The 20,924-nt window shown below is 43.9% G+C and overlaps 1 protein-coding gene across 11 annotated transcripts in view; it reads left to right on the top strand.

Annotated features, from left to right (window-relative positions):
* Positions 1-20,924, top strand: part of LOC6616156 (basement membrane-specific heparan sulfate proteoglycan core protein) — a 76,109-nt gene that overhangs the window by 32,343 nt on the left and 22,842 nt on the right. For 2 of the 11 annotated variants that reach the window (XM_032724149.1, XM_032724147.1), the window contains 9 exons: positions 9,773-9,883; positions 10,328-10,450; positions 11,189-11,314; positions 11,864-12,331; positions 18,051-18,278; positions 18,845-18,922; positions 19,630-19,763; positions 19,827-19,920; positions 20,389-20,775. In XM_032724149.1, the coding sequence (XP_032580040.1) occupies positions 9,773-9,883; positions 10,328-10,450; positions 11,189-11,314; positions 11,864-12,331; positions 18,051-18,278; positions 18,845-18,922; positions 19,630-19,763; positions 19,827-19,920; positions 20,389-20,775 (1,749 nt within the window). Of the gene's footprint in view, positions 1-9,772; positions 9,884-10,327; positions 10,451-11,188; positions 11,315-11,863; positions 12,332-12,888; positions 13,038-13,350; positions 13,445-13,952; positions 14,124-14,505; positions 14,656-14,834; positions 14,968-15,322; positions 15,409-16,119; positions 16,318-16,684; positions 16,919-18,050; positions 18,279-18,844; positions 18,923-19,629; positions 19,764-19,826; positions 19,921-20,388; positions 20,776-20,924 lie in introns of all 11 variants that reach the window. The other 9 variants (XM_032724152.1, XM_032724151.1, XM_032724153.1 and 6 more) reach the window with 7 other exon arrangements.

Below are 20,924 nucleotides of genomic sequence, written 5' to 3'. Positions count from 1 at the left end.
TCAACTTTTCAATTCGGGACTCTTATTTACTCCGCTGCTTGCAATTGCTGGAAGAATGAATTGAAAGATGTTTATTTTTAGTACAATGTGCCACACACACTGGCTGCTGTTTAACACACACACACACACACACACAGGGGGGCCTACGTAGTAGGCCACACGGCCTTCCATCTTCCAACCATTTGTAGCAAGTTTTCTTTTCTGGTCGCCGGCCTAGAGCGCAGAGCGCTTCCTGAAAGCCCGAGAAAATGAAATGAGATCTGCAGAGGCTCTTGAATAAATAAATGGGTATAGATGGGGGGGAGGTGGTGCATGTGTGTGTGTGCACAACTGAAGAATGGGAAGGCGTCGAGCTGAATGCTCATGCGCTGATGTAAGCGCCTTCTGCGAGAACAATTAGAAAACGCTTCGGAGTGCATTTCCCATTTGCAGTGCCAGCGCCACACTGTTTGTTCTGTTTAATTCTATTTTATTTTTTCAGGGTTAACTTAACGCTTGTTTACCGCTTGGGCAGAATTGTTTGCTTTCGCCTTGCCTTTGGATTAAAGTTGCTCATGCTTGCCGAGATTTTCCTCCTTTGTACTCGTACGTATGCGAGTGTTTGTGTTTGTTTGTGTGCGTGTGTCTGTGTGGAAAACCCTTCACTGATTCTTTGCTGACTTGTATGTAATTTGATGCTTATGCCATTAACAAAAATGTCAAAACGTCTAAATGCCATTGGGCATATGACTATATACAGAAGCTTTTCACAGTTTTCCTCCAGCCACCCGCCAGCGTTTTCCAGGCACGTAATTTGCTTGTTGAAGGCGCGTGCGAAATGTCAAGAGAACCTAGAGAAAAGTCGCCTTGCAGATTATACGAAAAGAAAAGTTTTTCGCAATGAGATTTGATATTTGCGCCTGGTCCGGGAGTAAAAACCGAACTGAAAACTCGAGACGAAATCGAAATGGGATCTGGATTGTGGGGGAAAATGGGAAATGGCCAGACATTGTTGCGTATGCGGAAAAGAGGGAAATCTGTTTAGCTGATTAAATACGTGACTTAATTCCCGGTATCTTAAAGATACTCGACTTATACAAATTTATGCAGTGGCAATGCAATTAGAATTAACATTTGATTGGCCCGATTGACGGACGGGTGACGATTGCAACTCAACTTGGCCTCGCTCGCCATTCAGATACAGAATATCCGAAGATTCGATTCGATTCGATTCAATTCGATACATTACCTTCTCCATGTGCACTGCGAAAATGTAGCTAACCAGTAACCTGATATCCAATTATGCAAAATTCATGGGACGGCAAGTGCAGTATTGAATTCAAACTAGGATCCTGCATATGCATTTCCTTGAATAGCAGTGGGGAATATCTTGTGCCAGCTTAAATTATTGAATCGATGTTCAACGAAACTAACTAGATCATCGTTTAGGAATACTAGTACGCTCTTGATTTCGATTGTCTGCATTAGTGCTAGGATTTCCCCCTCCTTTTTTCAGTGTAGTGCACCTAATGCATGCTATTAATTGCCACTGCATTCGTACAGCTCGTAACTAAGACAGCTGAAGTGTTTGGCACGTGCACTGCACAAATGTAGCTTATTTATTAATTTGTGTTCCCAGCATCGCTTGTCAGAGTTTTAGACAGTGTTTTTTTTCCATTTCTGTTTATTTATGTAGTTTATTTGTCCAACTCTAATGCAAATGGCAGAAATGCTGACAGACTTGCATGACAACTGGAACAACGTGTACGGCGAACAGCGAACAACGAACGACCGACAACGGGACAGCAAAAGTGAATTTACGAGCGCACTGCAGATGCGGTCAGATACCGCATAATGCATCTAGCAGATACATTCAGCGATTTCCCAGCGATAGGCCCTCAGATTCATCTATCGAAAAGGGAAACTGCGGCGGCATTTGAATTGCGAAAAGGAAATCAATTTGCAAAACGAAAGCGGAAAGCGCCGCGGAGAACCCGAGGGGAAACGGCCGGATTCGGATATGGAACTGGTGCCCGTCCAGTTAGGTTATGGCCTTAGAAAGTATTGGAGAAATAAATGCGGCCCCATTATTTTCGCGCATATTTTTGGCATGAGAGATAATGATAATGGCAGGCCTTGGCAAATGTAATCCCCATAATAATCCATTTAAATTCCTTTGACTCAATCCTCGCGCTTCTTAAACGCACAACATCATATCGTACACACATAGATGAATAATTCATGAGTGCGATCACACCTGCCTAATGAGCTCAGCGGCAATTCTGGGCAATCTGCGGGGTATTAAGCTCGTCGATAATGCACTTCAATTGTGGCTGCACCCACTTGACTCGAACATGCAGAACTTATGGCGGAGCGAATGGCGCCACGAGGTGGATTTTACTGGGTTACTTGGGCATGAGCGTCTGCGTTTGTGTTTTTTTTTTTTTATATATTTTATCAGCAAGGCAAAAATCTGAGAAACAACTAAACTCTGGCCTACACTCGTTATCGAAATGAAGTAAAGAATTTTAATCGAGCATCCAAAACGATAAGCGATGTCGGCGCAACGCCAGCGAAAATAGCAAAATTAGATATATTGAGTGGAGGACCGAAGGGGGAGGGAGGAGGAGGAGGGGGGAGGCAGTGTAGATCACACACTCACGATTGCTGCTACACTGAAAAAAAAATATAGTTCAATCTGTCGCATTTAAGAAGCATATTGAAGCATATAGTTTTACTTTTGATAGTGTTTTTAAAGAAAAAAAATACAACCAACAACTATATACTACTATGTGTACTCTTTTTTTTTTTGAGTGTAAGAATGCAGGCACGAGAACATGCATAAATGCATTTGAACGATTTGTAATTGCTATTACAGGCAGCTTGACATCATCGGCCGACAGCTGATGCTGCGGAAAGGCGATGATGATATTCAGAAAGAGATCGAAAACAGTGCAGAAAGAGACAGAAACTCACAAAGCGACGCCGCACCGAAGAAGCCTGAGTGAATAGCGTTCAAAAATGTTGCACCATTAATATTCCGCTAGGGAATCCACAAGGGGAGTATAATATACAGATCGCATCCAATGGATTCTTCTATGGGCAAAGCTCCCCGCATGCAAGTCGGGAATTGGAAGTGCATTCCAATCGAATGATTGCCAAGGAATATGAATATGCCACGAGCTAATTTCATTAGTTATTCATTGAATGAATCATTAGAAAATCGAAGAGCGACAGGGTTACAAGATTAAATCGGAAAATGAGCAAAGCGAAGAGCCAATCAAAATTATATACTTAACTAGATGTAACCAGATGTTTTCAAGTTTTCGCTGATATCTCTGGAAAAATGACTTTAAGGGTGACCCCATCATTTTGGGCACATATTTTCCATCTATCTGGGTTAATATCCGCATCTCTAACTTCGTGACTCCCCCTCCATTTGCGTCATTTGTTGTTCCACGGTCATCGATCAGTTGCACACTTTGAATTTGCATATCCATTCTGAATGTTGAACTGCATTTGGCAATGAACTTCATGATTCAGCCGGTTGTTTGGTGATTTGAGGGGGGCGAAGCCGAAGCCGAAACTGGAACTGGAACTGAAACTGAAACTGAAACTGAAGCGTGTCCTGGCACAATCATAGAAATTGTTTCCGCTGGCCGCGGCCAACAAATATTTGGCCACAAAATGGTTATTATGGTTATGTCTGGCCGCCCGCAATGATTAATGACAATCGCTGGATTGAACGTGTCTCTCCAATTTCCCTACATATAGCCTGCTCCTTTCCACCATCTATATATGCATATGTATACATCTGAACACCCATGTCCGTATGTCCGCGTGTCCGTATCCGTGCGGGTATATGTACATCTGTATATGTATGTTTTTGACGTCTCTCTGGCCGATAGCTTTTAATTGCTCAGCGATATATCAGAAGATAGCGAGCACTCGTGTCCCCTCTCAAGACTTGAAAATTAAATAAATAAATTGTATAAAATATTTACATATGCGCTGGCTGCTGATGCATATATATACATATTTGCATTGCATTTCATGCCGCTGCCCCACGAATGCAGTCCAAAGTCAACTCATAAACCAAAAACAAAAAGACAGTGAGGGAGGCCAGCCAAATCACGCATACGACATGTTGTGCAAACAAATGGATAGCCAGCGACCATATGCTCTGATTTGATATTTTCCAGACAGTTGCGGTGCAAATTATGGCAAATAGAAGGGGTTTCCGGGTGCTCGAATTTTAAGTGCGCTTATTATGGGTGCAAATAAATATTTTATCGTAAATTTAATTCATAATTGGCGTAGTAAGCGCAAATTTGAAATATTTTCATGTCTTCATTGATTGGCATTTTTTTAAGCCACCCTAAGAGTTCGATGTTAAGGTCTGCATTATGTTTTTCAATATGCTTAATAGTTTTAAAGTAACCATATTTGTGTGCCTGTTTGACCAGTTTGCCAGCCGAAACGCCGTTAATTGCTGGCCGCTGACTTTTGTTGGTTTTGTTGCCACCGACGTTGTGTGGCTCATGTTGCGGCTTTGCCCGTTTGACTTTTCGCCTTACCCCGTTTTGGACGCCGCAAAAGTATTTAAAAACTTGCAAACAAAACGCAAAGAAATGGGTAGAAAAAAAATTGACGATTCGTTTTTGGGCTTGTCTCCCACTCTCAGGTTGGGTTTATTTGCCATCGCGATGCTCCTGCTCCTGCTCGTGCTCCTTCGAAAACTCCTCCTTGGGAAAACTCCTACTACGGTTTTCGGTTTCCGTTTGCTGTTCGCCGCCTTCCGTTTCCCTTTGTCGCTGGTGCCTGGCACGCGCTGACACTTTTACTTTGTCCACGGACCTCGAAGGGCGGCAACCAGCAACTGGCAACCGGCAACTTGCAACCGGGAACCACGAGCATGCCACCGACGACCGTGCGGAAACAACTCAGTTCACATTGATCAAGTTCTAGCCTGATGTCATCTGGAATCCAGTTTGACATAATCCTTCAGTCGCCGACTATATAATCCAGTCATATTTTGCTTGAAATCAGTGGATTCGCATTATCAGTTATATTTTCTTTTTTCTGGTATCATGATTTTATCAAACATCTTCCATACTTTTTAGTTTTCAACGACCGATATAAAAATATTTTTTTTAAAGCTTACACATGAAATGTATATAGAAAAATCTATTCTTGAGCAAAACAAAAATTTGTTTACCTTATTTATTTATTTTGTTTTTTTTTTGTATCCAAGTGTAGGTCTTAAATGTATGGGTTCTATATAGAGCTGCGGCTGCAACTGTGGACGCAAATGATAAATTTATTTAATTTGCCATAAATTGGCCGAGTAACTAAGACGACGCACGCAATGACAACGCAACCCCTGAACTCTGAACCCTTAACCCTCCACCGCCAAACTCCCCTTGCCGCACCCCTTTCCCCCAGGATTATGTCTTACAGCAAAAGTTTATGCAAAACAAGCCACAAAAATTAACGTTTGTCACATTGCGCATGGAATGCGACAAATCAGTGGCTAAACTTTAACCCGCAGACAGGTCCTTTTTTTCGAGCGTGGAACGGGGAGGGGGCGTGGCAGGCACACATGCCAACGTCAAACAATCGCATCGATTTACCAGGGCATTTCACAAAAACAAAAAGAAAACACGGAGGGAGTTTGGGCCAACAAGTTGTTGCCGCCGCTGGATTCTTGTTTTTGTTTTGAGCTTATTTATGCGACATTTTCATTGTGTGTTTACGGTTCCGAAATGAATAAGTGAAATGTGCAATAGATTGAAGAAGCGACCGAGTGGCGGGGCAAGGGGAAAGTGGCAAGAGGCAAGTGGCAAGTGGGGAAGTGGGTTGGTGGTTGGGGGGTCACGAGGTGGGCGATGGCAAGGAGCCGCTGCTTGGGCCTGGGCAAACAGAGTCACATGCAAAGGCGCACTTAAAACTGCAGACGCCACATAATTGTCGCCCCCCACCCGCCCTCCTTCCTTTGGCAGCTGCTGCATGGAGAGCCCCCTTTACTTGCCCCCTTTTTAGCCCCCCTTGTCTTTTCGATCGGGTGGAAATCGCACCTAAACTGGACAGCCATTCGTCCTTTTTTTTTTTTTTTTGTATTTACAATAGTAACTTTGTTCGCATATTGAAATACTTCAACAGAGGAAAGTGTTTCTCGCAGTGCATCGCTGCACTGACAACTGTCACTGGTTTTTGACACGGATTCCCTATCCTTCGCGAGTTAAGCTAACTGCAACCAAAAGCTAAACACTCGGGGGCAACCTTTACGACCTCCGAAACCCCTGACCCCCTAACCCCCTAACCCCCAGTCCTCAGCCCCCCATTAAATAACGCGCTGCACCAAGGGGTTAAGGCTCGGCGGGGGAGGGATGAGGATGTGGATGAGGAATGTGTGCATATTCATGAGCTTCGTGTTAAGCTGCCATTTTGACGTCGACTGTTGGCAGTGTTTACATAGCCGAAAAAGCCGAGCGAAGAACAGTGAGTGCACACACCAGTTTGAGTATATGAATATGAATATGAATCAACCCATCAATCAGAGTGCGGTGTGTCCCTGTCTCTGTGTCATTCGAGTGCGTCGCCCTGCTGCCACTTGACATGCATTCTAGCCTAGCCCCCTGCCGGCAGCAGGGGGTTAAGTGTTACGGTTTGGGTTCGCGAAACTCTGCCGAAATAGCTGAATGAATACGATCATGAATGATGGGCTAGGCGGCATTTGAGTGCTTTGATTGACGGAGATTGATTTAACCGAGCTGCTTAGATCATAAATCCCAAATGAATCATTGGATCGCAAAAACTAAATTTTCTTTATACATTCGTAAAAAAAACAAACTGTTATACGCTAGAACTTTAGAGTTTGTCTTACAACTCCTCGTTATTTACCAAGTCCTACAGTAGCCACAATCAAGATAGTTTAATTTCCAAAAAGGAAAACCATAATTAAACGAACCGACAATGTTGTCTGGGCCATTTCCCATTCTCTGTCGCCCCTTCCCAACCAAATATTGGCCATTAATAATATGAGGCATCACGCATACGCCACATATGCCAGATTTCCATCAGGACATGGCCCACTCTTCCTGTTTAACCCCTTCCTTACCTGCTTGGCTAACTCCCGCGCACCGAAACGCCGAAGCCGAAGCGGAAACGGAAATCGATTAGTCATCCGCGTAAAATCGAAATGAATGTTTATCGCTGATAGTTTTTTTGGGGGTCCGTAATTAAGAGGTTTCTTCTGGGGCGGGGGGCTGGTGGCTAAGGTTGCAAGGTTAAGGTAATAACACTTTTGCATGCCAGACCAGACTCTTTACCAATTTTGTGCGGATGTTTACTCGCACTTTTTACCACTCGTGTCGCAGCTTTAAGGCAGACTCTAATGCTGTTTTGCCGCCCCCCTCCAAAGCACTTTGGCTGTTCATAAAAGCGAGTTAATGATTCGATGGAAGAGTAGGATGGAGCGCTAACGAGCAATAATCAAATCAAAAATACTTTTTACAAATTGCTGTTAAACAGCTTTTCCTCGCGCTAAATCTCATCTGAATTTTTATACAATTTTCGTGGCAGCAGAGTGAACATTTTTTTTTTTTTTGCATAACCCCACATTACTGGTCTATCTTGGCCCCCACCGAAAACCCGAACACACACACCTCTTAACTTGTTTGTTTGCGGCTTTTGGCCTGTTGGCGCTCTTTTGAGTTTTCCATGCGCCCGCGCGTATCAATTATCGACTCGAATTTAGCCCTCCTTTTCCCAGCTCTTCCTTCCCAGCTTTTCCCCACCGCATGCACGACCATTTTTTTCGTTCGAAGATACGCACAGCTGCGACTGGATGAATAGCGCTACTTTTACCATTCGGATTTCGACAATATATCGTTATCTAAAGGTCAAATTCACCAGCATATTGACTATTAACTATTGCATTCTTTGCATGCAAATCAAAGTGCATAATTCACAAAATGCAGTGCTATTTTTTCCGCCGCATTTGTATGTGTGTTGCATACTTTCTGGCGGCGCTTTAAGTTCAAGTGCAAGCCAACTGGGAAAAGGCAAAAAAAAAATAAAGTCAGTCAGCCATCCCAACTGATCCCATTTCAAGGGAGCAAAGAAAAGAATGTAAAAGCTTTCCTTCGGTTGAGAAAATCTATTTGACACTCAGCGAGGAGGACGCAATGCAACTGTGGAGCCAAAGGAGCTGCAAAATAGTGCAATGCGGGAACGAGTGGCAGGTAGCAGTCATTAGGGACAAATTTATGGGCACGGAGAATGCTGAAAGCAGTAATTGATATAACCAATATTTAAAGAAGTCGTCACTTTGCCACCAAACGAATTGGCATAGATTCCCTTCTGTCATTTTGTGGATTAAAAATGAACCTAAGATACATAAATGGATTGAAATTCCAAAAAAGTAACACCTATTAAATTGTTCAAATAACAAAAAAAGAGAACAAAAAGTGAAAGGAGTAAATCCCCAGCTGGACCATAAACCCATTCCCTTCGAAATTTCACCTTTATCAAGAAAATGCACGAAAGAAAAACTTGTTTTCCGACTGCGGATTATAATTTGTAGCTTGTGTGGGGCCGTCAAAAGGATTAGGATCACACGTCTGGCCAAATAATTGGAGCCCAACAACCTTTGGCAGCCGAAAATCCTTTGTGCGGCCTTCTGCTTTCGCCCACTATTTGAATCTTTAATGTCAATAAGCGGCAGTTGGCAAATAAAAACAAACAGAGGCCAAGGAACATCAGCGAAAAATCATATTTGCCTCCGTTTGCAAATTGACTTGAGGTGCAGGTGCCTTTTCCTCACTTTTTTTCGCCTGTCTGTCTGTCTGTCTGTCTGTCCGCAATGAAATTGTCAAATTGTTGGCCGGAATTTTGCTCGCCTTCGTGTTGAAAATTGCCGAATGGAAAACTTTGGCGATTTGTGTGCGGCCCAAAAGTTGCTTAAGTTTTCGCCACTGCAGTTCCACATTAACTGCCACATTCGCGATGACAAATTGTTGACTTGCGGGGCCAATAACCCCAGTGCCTGCAAAACTAAGTCGCAGTTTAAATTTAGTTTATAAATATAACCAATTATTTTGCTGTTCACACCGGGATATGCTAAGAATTTTCTTAAATATTTCAATATAGTCGTTGTTATTCAGCTCAATGGCTAAGCTAAACATTGTGAAGCACAAAGTGAAATCATCGCTTATTGTTTGCTTCTGAATTGGCTTTTACTTTAAGCTCCTCTGATTACGACACCCACACTCCCTTAAATGTTCACTTAACTTTTCTTTGCTTTTAATTAGCCGCTGCTCGCGGCTCTTCTGCCTTTTGCCCCAGCTCCCTTTGTTATCTATACCCCTCTACGCGAATTTTCCGGCTGCTTGTAATCAAATCCGCGTTGTGTCACTTTGAATGGGGCTGGAAAAAAAAAATTGTCCAAAAATATTTGTGAAATTGCTTAAGAGTCTTGTGCTGCTGCTCCTCCTGTATGAAATATTAAGCGGAGTCCGGCGGAAAAAAGGGTTCAAAAGGACAACAGACATGCACAGGAAACTGTGGCTAACGAGGGCGGGGATTCCAGTCCTGTCACACAACAAACACCTAACAAACTTTTGCTTTCAAGTTGATGACGGACGGGGGTGTCGGAGATGGCGATGTAGAAGTATTTCCATCGGCCGGCGGAAGTCCTTGTTAAACTGCATCCGGTTGTCATCTAATTGCAGGCTGTCAAATCCATCTGACGTTCCAAATATAAAATTCCCCCATTTTTATGTATTTGCAGAGTGCCAGGCCAACGAGTTTAGATGCAATAATGGCGATTGCATCGATGCCAGAAAGCGATGCAACAACGTTTCGGATTGCAGCGAAGGCGAGGACGAGAACGAGGAGTGCCGTAAGTGATATATACATAGATTCGGTTCATCTAGAATCCAGTACAGAATACAGTGCTAATCAAGAAATATAAGGGTGCACCTATAGTACACCCCTTAACTTTTAGTTAACTATGCGATTTTAGTATATAAGACGTAGAACAAACGGTTCCTATGATCACTCTTAACATATGGATACCAACCGAGTTATCTAAAGCTTAAAGTATCTAAACAAATTAAGTGAGAGTGATACGCTCTCTTTCTTTCTCTGCCTCGCTCTATGGATTAACTTCCGCTTTAATAACTAGAACCGTTTTGTAGTGGCTAAGCTTAAAGTATCTAAGACTTAGAATAAGTTGCCCGTCGAAAGCCGTCGGCTAGCCCACAGCTCTACTAACCCCATCTCTCTTTTCTCCTCTAACCCCGACGACATGCTAACCGCTACCACTAACCCAATCTACTAACAGCCGCTGCCTGCAGTGGAATGGAGTACCAATGTCGCGACGGCACACGCTGTATCAGTGTGAGTCAGCAATGCGACGGTCACTCCGATTGCAGTGACGGCGACGACGAGGAGCATTGCGACGGAAGTGAGTTAACACCACCCCATCAGCCACCCCCCATCTACATAGTACATCCAACCACCCTCATATTTCGTGTTTATGATGTGTTGAAGAGAGGGAAACACCTCATACACAACACACCGTTTTCTCTTACCATCTCATCATTTCCTCATCACTTTCAATTTCCATTTGAATCTTCCTTTAATGCTGCCGCGGTACAGTTGTACCGAAGCTACGATACACGTGCCCCAAGGGCAAATTTACGTGCCGGGACTTGAGCTGCATATCGATTGTCCATCGCTGCGATGGTCGGGCCGATTGTCCGAACGATCGATCGGACGAGGAGGGCTGTCGTAGGTGTCCGGTTTTGGATAAATTATCCTCGATAAATATCGATGTCTCTTCCTTGCTCTTTTTTCCCGCTTCGCTTCTCTTATGGGAATGCAGCCTGTCTGTACGACAAGTGGCAGTGTGACGACGGCACCTGTATAGCTAAGGAACTACTCTGCAATGGCAACATCGACTGTCCCGAGGACATTTCCGATGAGCGCTACTGCGAGGGTGAGTAAAATACGAAGTTTTGTTGCTTCTGTTTTTTAAGAATTCTCCGTGGAGAAGCGGTAAGTTTATCCGTTTCCCTATCACTTCATTGCTAAATTGATCAAATCAAATCACATCACCCACTCCAATTCACCGAAACATTAACAATACCGAACAAACACTAACAAATGCGTGCTATGGATAAATATCGATCGTCGTCGCCAGGTGGCTATGATAGCGAGGAATGTCGCTTTGATGAGTTCCATTGCGGGACTGGTGAGTGCATACCAATGCGTCAGGTGTGCGATAATATCTACGATTGCAACGATTATTCCGATGAGGTTAACTGCGGTAAGCGTTTCGTGTAATCGATAAATTTTACTGTTGTGCTTTGCTTTGATGCCTCTTCCTGGGTAACTAAAATCGATTACTGGTGTTGGTCTCTCTCGCTCTCTCTGTGTTTCTATCTCCGTCTTACCACCTTCTTGTCAGCTGTCATCTGTGTGCCCCTTCCGTTGAAATCGCTTTAATCGCTATCTGTGCGATAGTCACTTATCGAAGTGTGTGTGTCAACAAATATTTCTTTGATTTTGATTTTAACTCGAAATATTTTATTTTTCTTCTCCCCCTCCCACACGATAAAATGTGTATTGAAACCCCCTGGTTTTGGTTACCGAATGCCCAAAAATTAATCGATTAACTGCACGTCAACCCACTCTGGAAAAATACCCGCAAATGCGACGATCTACGAATTGGCTCAACGAATTTTTTAAAAATTAAATGCATGTGCTATCAATACTCCCCCTAACCCAAAATCCGTGGTCTGCATGCGGTTGTCCCATGTGCCGTGAATCGTTAATCGTAAACCCTCAACCAAAATTAATAACCGGACGATAACAGTCGAAGACGAAGAGGAGGATAGGGTGGGCATACCCATTGGCCACCAGCCGCGGAGGCCAGCGTCCAAGCACGACGATTGGCTGCACGAAATGGACGCCAGCGAGTACCAGGTGTACCAGCCGAGTAATGCCTATGAGAAGGCCAATTCTCAAAATCCATGTGCAAGCAACCAATTCCGCTGCACCACCTCCAATGTTTGCATCCCTCTGCACTTGCGGTGCGATGGCTTCTATCACTGCAATGATATGAGCGACGAGAAGTCCTGCGAGCCGTATCAGCGTCACACCACGACTCGACGCCCCTTGACCGCGGCCACGCCCCCCTCCAGATTCACCACCCAGGGCCCGGGTCTTCTGGAGCGTCGCAATACCACCAGAGCCACCGAAGCATCGCGATGGCCATGGGCAACGAAAACGACAACAATCGCGACCACGACTTCTAACCCAATAACAACAGTTGGCGTAGCGAGTAGGTGTCCTTGAAAATCGGTGGAAAGTGTAGCATACTTAAGTGGGTAAAGGTTCGTTTGCAACAAAAAATTGTTAAAACAAAATACCCTGAGAGTAACAGGAATAGGCGATGAAAAAGTATTTTCGTTTCCCTAGATTTTGTTGCAATAGTACCAAGCATACATAAATGGATTAATAACTGGTATAGGATAATTGGTAACATTACCTTAAAAAATCTAAGTCACGTTGATGGTTTAGGAAGCGTTGGGTTAAGTAAAAGAGCATGCCACGTTTGGAACATAGAAACCTACTTTAGCTATAACCATCCCAGCCCCAGCGCACACACACACACACAATTACAATTTAGTTAGTTAAGCATTTAGTTTATAAACTCTTTTAATTGATATGCCTCATACAGCTCATGCCTGTACATAAACATGCACCGCTCACGCTTCCTCTCTTTCTTTCCATTCTCGTTATGGCTTGTTTTATTATCATTGCGATTATACATATGCCCCGTTGTGTCACCCATCATCAACACCCCCAACAAAAAAATATATAACGCCGCACGTATAGACAGCTCACCCCAGACATGCCTCGAAAACATCGAATTCGCGTGCCACAATCGCGATTGCATTTCGATTGAGAGCGTCTGCGATGGCATCCCCGATTGCGGACGCAATGAAGACGAGGACGACGCTCTGTGCAAGTGCAGCGGCGACAAGGTGAGCCCACCACCGCACTGACCACCCCACCCACACATATCCCGTGTGAAATATATACATACTTAGTGCTTGTTAGATGGAACGAAATGGAAAACAGTCGATGTGATCCAAAGGATTCCATGAATGGATTATCAAATAATCAATTAAATAAAAAATATTTTGAAAGATACAATCATAATAAGCACTATGTACTATATCCCCACACATCCCCACATCCCCACACACACACGCCGCTGTCAGAGGTGGGATCTGCGATCTAGGACCCACCTCTGGCGCCAGTAGGAATACACACCCATTCTCATGCTTTCTGCAGTTCAAATGCCAGCGCGGCGGAGGCTGCATTCCGAAATCCCAGGTGTGCGATGGCAAACCTCAATGCCACGACCGCAGCGATGAGAGTGCATGTCGTAAGTAGCATTACCATATCTTTTCGCATTTTTTTGTCACTCGGGGCTTCTATCACCCACTAAAGTCACATCCAATTTGATTAAACTCGAATTGGGTGTATTTTAAATTAATAGGTATTAACAGTATGAACTTCGCATTTCTATTCATCGCTGCCTTTCTCATCATCGATTCTCCTAATCTCTCCTGCTCTCTAACAAGCTATTGGTTCAATTTAATACAATTAATGATACTTTATATTAAGACTGAGTTCGAAGCTAACATATGTAGATTAGAATGCAATTCCAATTGGTTTAACTGCTAACTGATAGTGCCAAGCCCGCCGTGTTTACTCCATTTCACAACTCGACTTTTGTTGCTAACTGTACTTTCTCTTTTGTTCTCTCTTCGTCCAAAAAAATGTCCTGTGTAAAAACCTATCCCGTACTTTGACACCCTGAAACGTATTACTCTGCTATCCCCGCTATCGCACAACACACCGCGCCCGCCCCTGAAAACTCCGATCTCCAGACCTCCAGGGAAGGTTGAATAAGACTCGTTTGGGGGTCAAGTGCCTGGAGAGCCAGTATCAATGTGGCGATGGAAGCTGCATCTCCGGCTACAAGCGCTGCAATGGCATCCACGATTGCGCCGATGCATCCGACGAGTACAACTGCATCTATGACTACGAAGACACCTACGGTAGCCCATAGATCCCACCTTTCATCTACTCACCATCCATAGCTCTCTGCAGTAGCGGTTAAAATAGCCCTGAATTCCGAAAAGAATCTCAATGAGAAATTACTGTCTCCAAAGCAATTTTAGAACCAAATAGAAAAACGTTTGTGTAGTGCAGCTATATAGTATCAGAAACGCCCTACAAATTGCTTTGAAATGTAATCTTTTATTGAAAATGCTTGGGAACTCAAGGTGCTACTATTTTAGTCGCAATTGCATCTATCCGCCTGACTTCGAACCTATCGAGTTGTCTGCGCGCCTCACCAGTGATCATAACATTTATCTTATTTATCTTTCCAACTTTTCATATACCAAAAACACATTCACATGTAAAAACGAAAAACAGACACCGACCCGAACAACAATCCATTGAATGAATGTGATATCCTTGAGTTTGAATGTGACTACAGTCGGTGTTTGCCGCTAGAGAAGAAATGCGATGGCTACGCAGACTGCGAAGACATGAGCGACGAGCTCGAATGTCAGTCGTACACAGGTAAAGACCCCCGAATCGGGGCTAACCAAATGGCATCAGGTGCTACTTGTGCTAAGTCTAACCCTCTAACTGTAACCAAACAACCATCAAACCAAACACCCACTTGCGCTCAATATCAATCATGCACCGCCTTACACCCCGTCCAAATTCACATTCACCTCATCATTCATCATTCGCAGACCATTGTCTAGAGTCTGAGTTCGAATGCGATAGCTACTGCCTGCCCCGCGATCAGTTGTGCAACGGAAATCCCAATTGCCAAGATGGCAGCGACGAGCGCAACTGCACCTTCTGCCGGGAAGACGCCTACCTGTAAGACCACAAACCATCTACCCACCAAAGTTACCTCCTCCCCACACACACACACCTATCCATTTGATTGCCAAGGCTATTCATTTTTATTTAGTGCTCGTTACAAAACTAAAGTCGAAATGGATCAAAGTTTAGATAATGATTTCCGCCACACATCTATGATCCTACGCATCTCCCTATCCATTCCGATCTACTCCTTCCATATCATAATCATTTCTTTACGTTTTTCATGTCATGGCTCTTTCGACAAAACACGACACACCACATAAACCACATCATCCACCATACTACTCGAACATGAACATCACTCACCGTCGACCATCGCTAACCGAAACTCATCGTCCATCGTCTTCAGTTGCAACACCGGCGAGTGCGTGGCCGATAATCAGAGATGCAACGGCATCGCCGATTGCGCCGACGGCAGCGACGAGCGTCACTGCGGTAAGAAGTCCATCAAAGCCATAAGGCCATGAGCCATTGGAATCCGTGGTTCAATCCCAGTCCCGAATCCCCTGCACCGTCCAAGAATGTAGATTTAGTTCTTTGCTTTGCTTTGGGTACGCTTGATTTGGTCTTAGATTCTATTCGATTGGCTTCGACTCGGTGAAAACCCGCCTTGGTCCTATGCAAGTGAGTTCTCATGGTGAAATTATCTTTCCACATTCAAGCAAGGATATATTGTCCACCTAACAAACTAGCCTGCAATGGCACTTGCGTCAGTCGGAGAATAAAGTGTGATGGCATCCGCGATTGCCTCGATGGCTATGGCGAGATGTACTGTCCGGGTAATGAATCCAACCTGTAGTCTGTAATCCTTCCAGTTTACTCCTCTGTGACGACTCTTCTGTTCTGTACTCCTGTGAAACTAAAGCTCCTTTGCCAATTCTAATTTCTTCTTACGCGACAAGGCCTTCCAATGGCATTCAACTTGAAATTGTGAAAGACCGAACTTAAAAAATTTTTTTCCAACTCAAATCTGAAACCAAGCCTACGCTACTGCTACAAATTAAATGCTTTTCTATTAACTATCAATGCCATATCAACATCTGTAACCCAGCATTCGTTTACGGTTTTGTCTTGTTTTGTCGTTCCATTGTTTTTGCTAACCTACACACCAACATCCACGCCACACACACGCATTCAACACCACAGAGACCAACAACCATTATCCCACACAAAATGTGAATGTTGTTCGACCAAAACTGGGCCCCAATCCTATACCAAAATCCTGCCGCCCCCATGAATGGCAGTGTGCGAGTCTCGAGTGCATCGATCACAGTTTGCAGTGCAATGACTTTAAGGATTGCTCCGATGGATCCGATGAGGACCTCAGCGTTTGCTTTGGCACCGGTAAACGAGACAAGTCCTTCACTGACACTATTTCTTTAGGATACACAAAGATATACTGGCGGTTTATTTGATCCTTAGTCTCGCCGCTTTCGAGCTCACTCATTTCTTAACTCATTAGCCACAGTTTCCCTAAGAATATAATAATCCGTAAGCATTTAAATGAGATCAAGTAGTTATGTAAGTCTCTCCAAACGGAAACAGGTTTGTATGTGCCCCTAGATTTAGGAGCTGCCCCAGCCAAGACATGAGCTTAATCACAACGCTTTCTTGTCTCTCTTTCTTGCCGCGTCATCCACACATCAAACATTAAACCACACACAACGCACCCTGCATGATGCTACCGATCCGATGCCATTTGAACATTTAGCCACCACCCGACTCAAGCCCAGCGACTGCAGTCCGGACCAGTTCTTCTGCGATGAGTCGTGCTACAATCGCTCCGTTCGATGCAATGGGCACGTGGAATGCTCAGATGGCAGTGATGAGGTGGGCTGTTCACTGCCATGTCCGCAGCACCAGTGTCCCAGTGGCCGGTGTTATACGGAAAGTGAACGATGCGACCGGCACAGACACTGCGAGGACGGCTCCGATGAGGCCAACTGTAAGTCTCCGTCTCCATCGTTCCATGTGCCATATCCGACCAGTTCCTTTGATTTTGAGATCAGGGTTCGCGATCGTAAAGTTGTATTTGGCTCAGATCTGTGGAGGTCTGCAAGTAATAATTGTTTGAATATTCAACCAAGACCGCAATCTAAGTGTATCTCTCATCGTTTCCTAAGCACATTCGTAAATATAAGCACAGCGCTTATTTTTGATCAGCACTAATGATAGTTAATATTAACACTTTCCATTTAATAAAAACGAGCATACATACATCGAAGTTTGATCTGTTAGATTGCAGAGCTTAGTCATATTGTCTTTTGGCAAGAATGAGGAATATGGCCTGACATATTCCCGATTTCATTTTGAATTGATGTTAGATGTAAAGATTTAACAGGGGTACAGTTATTGCACCCAAACCTCGTACTGCATCCAATATATCCTATGTGCTTTTTCAGTTGCTAATCTCTCTCTTTCTCGTTCTCTATTATTCGTCTCTCACCTCGTTTCTCTATCTCTCACGCTTTCTCCACTCTGCTTTTGATCGTGTGACTATATAATATTATATTATATTATATTATATTATATTATTGATTTTGCGTGTATTACATATTACATATTACATCCACTTGATCTTGAACTGCACCGCCAATATTACACCAAATCACTGCACACCACCAACCAAATATCGTATACAGGTACCGCCATCTTGTGCAAGGATAACGAGTTCCTCTGCTTCGATCGTCAGTTTTGCATAAATGCAACGCAACAATGTGATGGCTTCTACGACTGCCGAGATTTTTCCGACGAGCAGAATTGCATTGGTTAATAGAACACCAAATCCAGTTGATTTAATTCTATTTTTTAAATTTGCCCAAGCAATTATAATATTTGGATTTATTTAGCACTATTGTTTTAGTACAATTAATCGATGATTTTCAATATAATTGCTATTACGCAATAGGTATTTAAGTTTGCTGTAAGTCCGACTGCATGCTCTGAACATTGTATGCACTGTTTTTGATACTTTTAATTTCTTCGAATCCGATATATGGTAGACCCCAAACCTTTCAGAAGTAGCAAAACTTATGCGAGTGCCTGAACTTAACCTGTATTTTCACCTTAACCAACAGGCTGTTACGCAAACCAATTCCGCTGCGACAATGGTGACTGCGTTTCCGGATCCGCTCCCTGCAACGGATATTCCGAGTGCAGTGATCACTCCGATGAGATCCACTGTAGCGAAACCCCGAAGTGTATGCCCAACCAATTCCGCTGCAATAACGGCCAGTGCGTGAGCTCCTCAGTGCGATGCAACGGACGAACCGATTGCCGTGATAGCTCCGACGAGCAAAATTGCGGTAAGTAAGAGCATTAGATGGTCGCCAAACGTTAGACTCCGAGACCAGCATCATCGTCATCGCCGAACACTGCTTCATTTGCTCGCTTGTACATGCCAAAAGGTAATCGTCATACAGAGGCCAGTCAGGGACTGGGAACCACTGGAGTTTTCACCACCTCCACGACCAGCACCACTGCCATGACGCCACTGCGAATCATCTGCCCGCCAACCTCATTTAAATGCGAAAACGGTCCCTGCATTTCGCTGGGTCTCAAATGCAATGGACGAGTTGATTGTCCTTATGATGGTAGCGATGAGGCGGATTGTGGTCAAATCAGCAACGATATCGATCGTAAGTGGGTCACCCACTGCACCACCGAGATGCCACAGAACCAAAGTTAATAATTAACTGTCTGACTTACCCTAAAGTAGCTACTAACTGCTATCGAGGGCTTTGGCTACCACGCATCTGTCTATCAAACTTATTATCCCCTGATCCACCCTGCCATCCATAACCATAACCGAGTGATAAGCCGACTTTATACGAGACTAATTCTGAGTTTCCATCAATCCTCTTAAAAACAGCCGCCGACAACAGCAATGATCGCAAATCAAACCAACTGAATCTCAAGACCTATCCCGACAGCCAGATCATCAAGGAGAGTAAGTATTGCAATTGTTTTTTCTTTTATTGAAAATTAAAAAAACAAAAAAAATGAGATGAATCTTCTGTTAAATGTGCCGGGAGACATTGTCTAATCTTATGTCTCGTTATTTTGATACCTAAAATTGTTTGGAAAACCCTAATTGCCGTTCTCTGTTCTCGTTAATGCTTAACCCAATCCAATACTATAAACCAAATAATATATAAAAACCTCAGGATATATTAGGGAGGGTAAGTTGACCTAACTACAATCACTGTATGCATATCCAATAGTAGACACAATAGTGTCGATGAGCACATGGATCCCAGCACCTCCAGCACTTCGAAATTGCACGAACGAATTTGGCTACAAGTGGAGTTGTACATTGAGTCGAAATTTTCAAACACAAATTCCTTAGAATTCCCCTTATAGCGCAATGATTATTATTAAGATAAATACTATTCTTTTTCAGTATGATACGAGTGAGGATTACTGTGTGAATAGTTGGTTGTCAAAATTATTTTCCTGTATTTAGTTCAGGTCATTTATATTTTATATCAGTTATGGTTTTAATGTACTTTTATGAATTAGAACACTTATATCATATCCGTAAATCCCATTACGATCAACTGTTGAGTTTCGCAAGCCTACTGCATTTTCCCTGATTTGCTTGTCCTTGCCGTTCAATGCATACTTGAACCCCATTAATTAGCCTTTGCACCACAGGTCGCGAGGTCATCTTCCGTTGCCGAGATGAAGGACCCGCCCGCGCCAAGGTCAAGTGGTCCCGCCCAGGCGGACGGCCTCTGCCACCTGGTTTCACCGATCGGAACGGCCGCCTGGAGATTCCCAACATCAGGGTAAGTTACTTCCCACACAAACTTAGCCAAGCTTAAATCACGTTGCATTTACCTATGTTTTAGGTCGAGGATGCCGGTACTTATGTTTGCGAGGCTGTGGGCTATGCCAACTATATTCCCGGCCAGCAGGTCACCGTCAACCTCAACGTCGAACGCTGTGAGTATGAGTCTAAGTTGAACTGAGTGCTGGGCTTGGGTTTTCTAAGGGTAAAAGATATTGTACAATCCGTGGATGCAGCCTGGGGCGAAAATAAGTACGAGGAGCTACGTTCCAATCGCATACGATACGGAACTGTGCCGCACATCGATCTAGAGTTCTTCGGACTAGGTAGGGTTATATTGTTGATTGGAAGTTGACTCTGGTCTCCAAGAGGTAACCAACACATCGAAAATCGAACTTAAATTAACTTCACGATCACCTTGAAAAAAAAAAAACAATCAATCAATAAGTGTTGGTTACTTCCTTGACCGAATAGAATTTTGCAAGAATCTTAAATAACTTGTATTTTGTATTCCCCCGTTGCCGCTTGGCTTTGTTATTGGTAAGCTGGCCAGCCATTAGAACTCGTCAGAGCTCTCCACATAAATAACACTCTGTTCTTACCCCCAACTCTCCTCTCACCAGATAACGACGTTGGATCTCGTCCGGAATCAGCCTGCACGGAATATCAGGCCACCTGCATGAACGGCGAATGTATTGACAAGTCGTCCATCTGTGACGGAAATCCGGACTGTTCGGACGCCTCCGATGAGCAAAGCTGCAGTTTGGGCCTCAAGTGCCAGCCTAACCAGTTCCTGTGCTCGAACTCCAAGTGCGTCGACCGCACCTGGCGATGCGATGGCGAGAATGACTGCGGAGATAATTCCGATGAGACCTCCTGCGATCCGGAGCCAAGTGGCGCTCCCTGCCGCTATAATGAATTCCAGTGTCGCAGTGGTCATTGTATACCCAAGAGCTTCCAGTGCGACAATGTTCCTGATTGCACGGACGGTTCCGATGAAGTTGGATGCAGTAAGTACCCGTAGGATAGATGATGTTGGCTCGAATCGAATGATTGATTGCATGCTAACATTTTAGCAAATGGTCCTTCAGGACGGATATAGTCGTCAGTTGTTTTTAAAATTCCATTTTTAGTTACTATATGTACAAACCTCTCTTAT

This window comes from Drosophila sechellia, chromosome X (genome assembly GCF_004382195.2).
Source record: "Drosophila sechellia strain sech25 chromosome X, ASM438219v1, whole genome shotgun sequence".
NCBI lineage: Eukaryota > Metazoa > Arthropoda > Insecta > Diptera > Drosophilidae > Drosophila > Drosophila sechellia.
The sequence above is the reverse complement of the archived record's forward strand: the minus strand, read 5'-3'. Positions and strand labels throughout refer to the sequence as shown.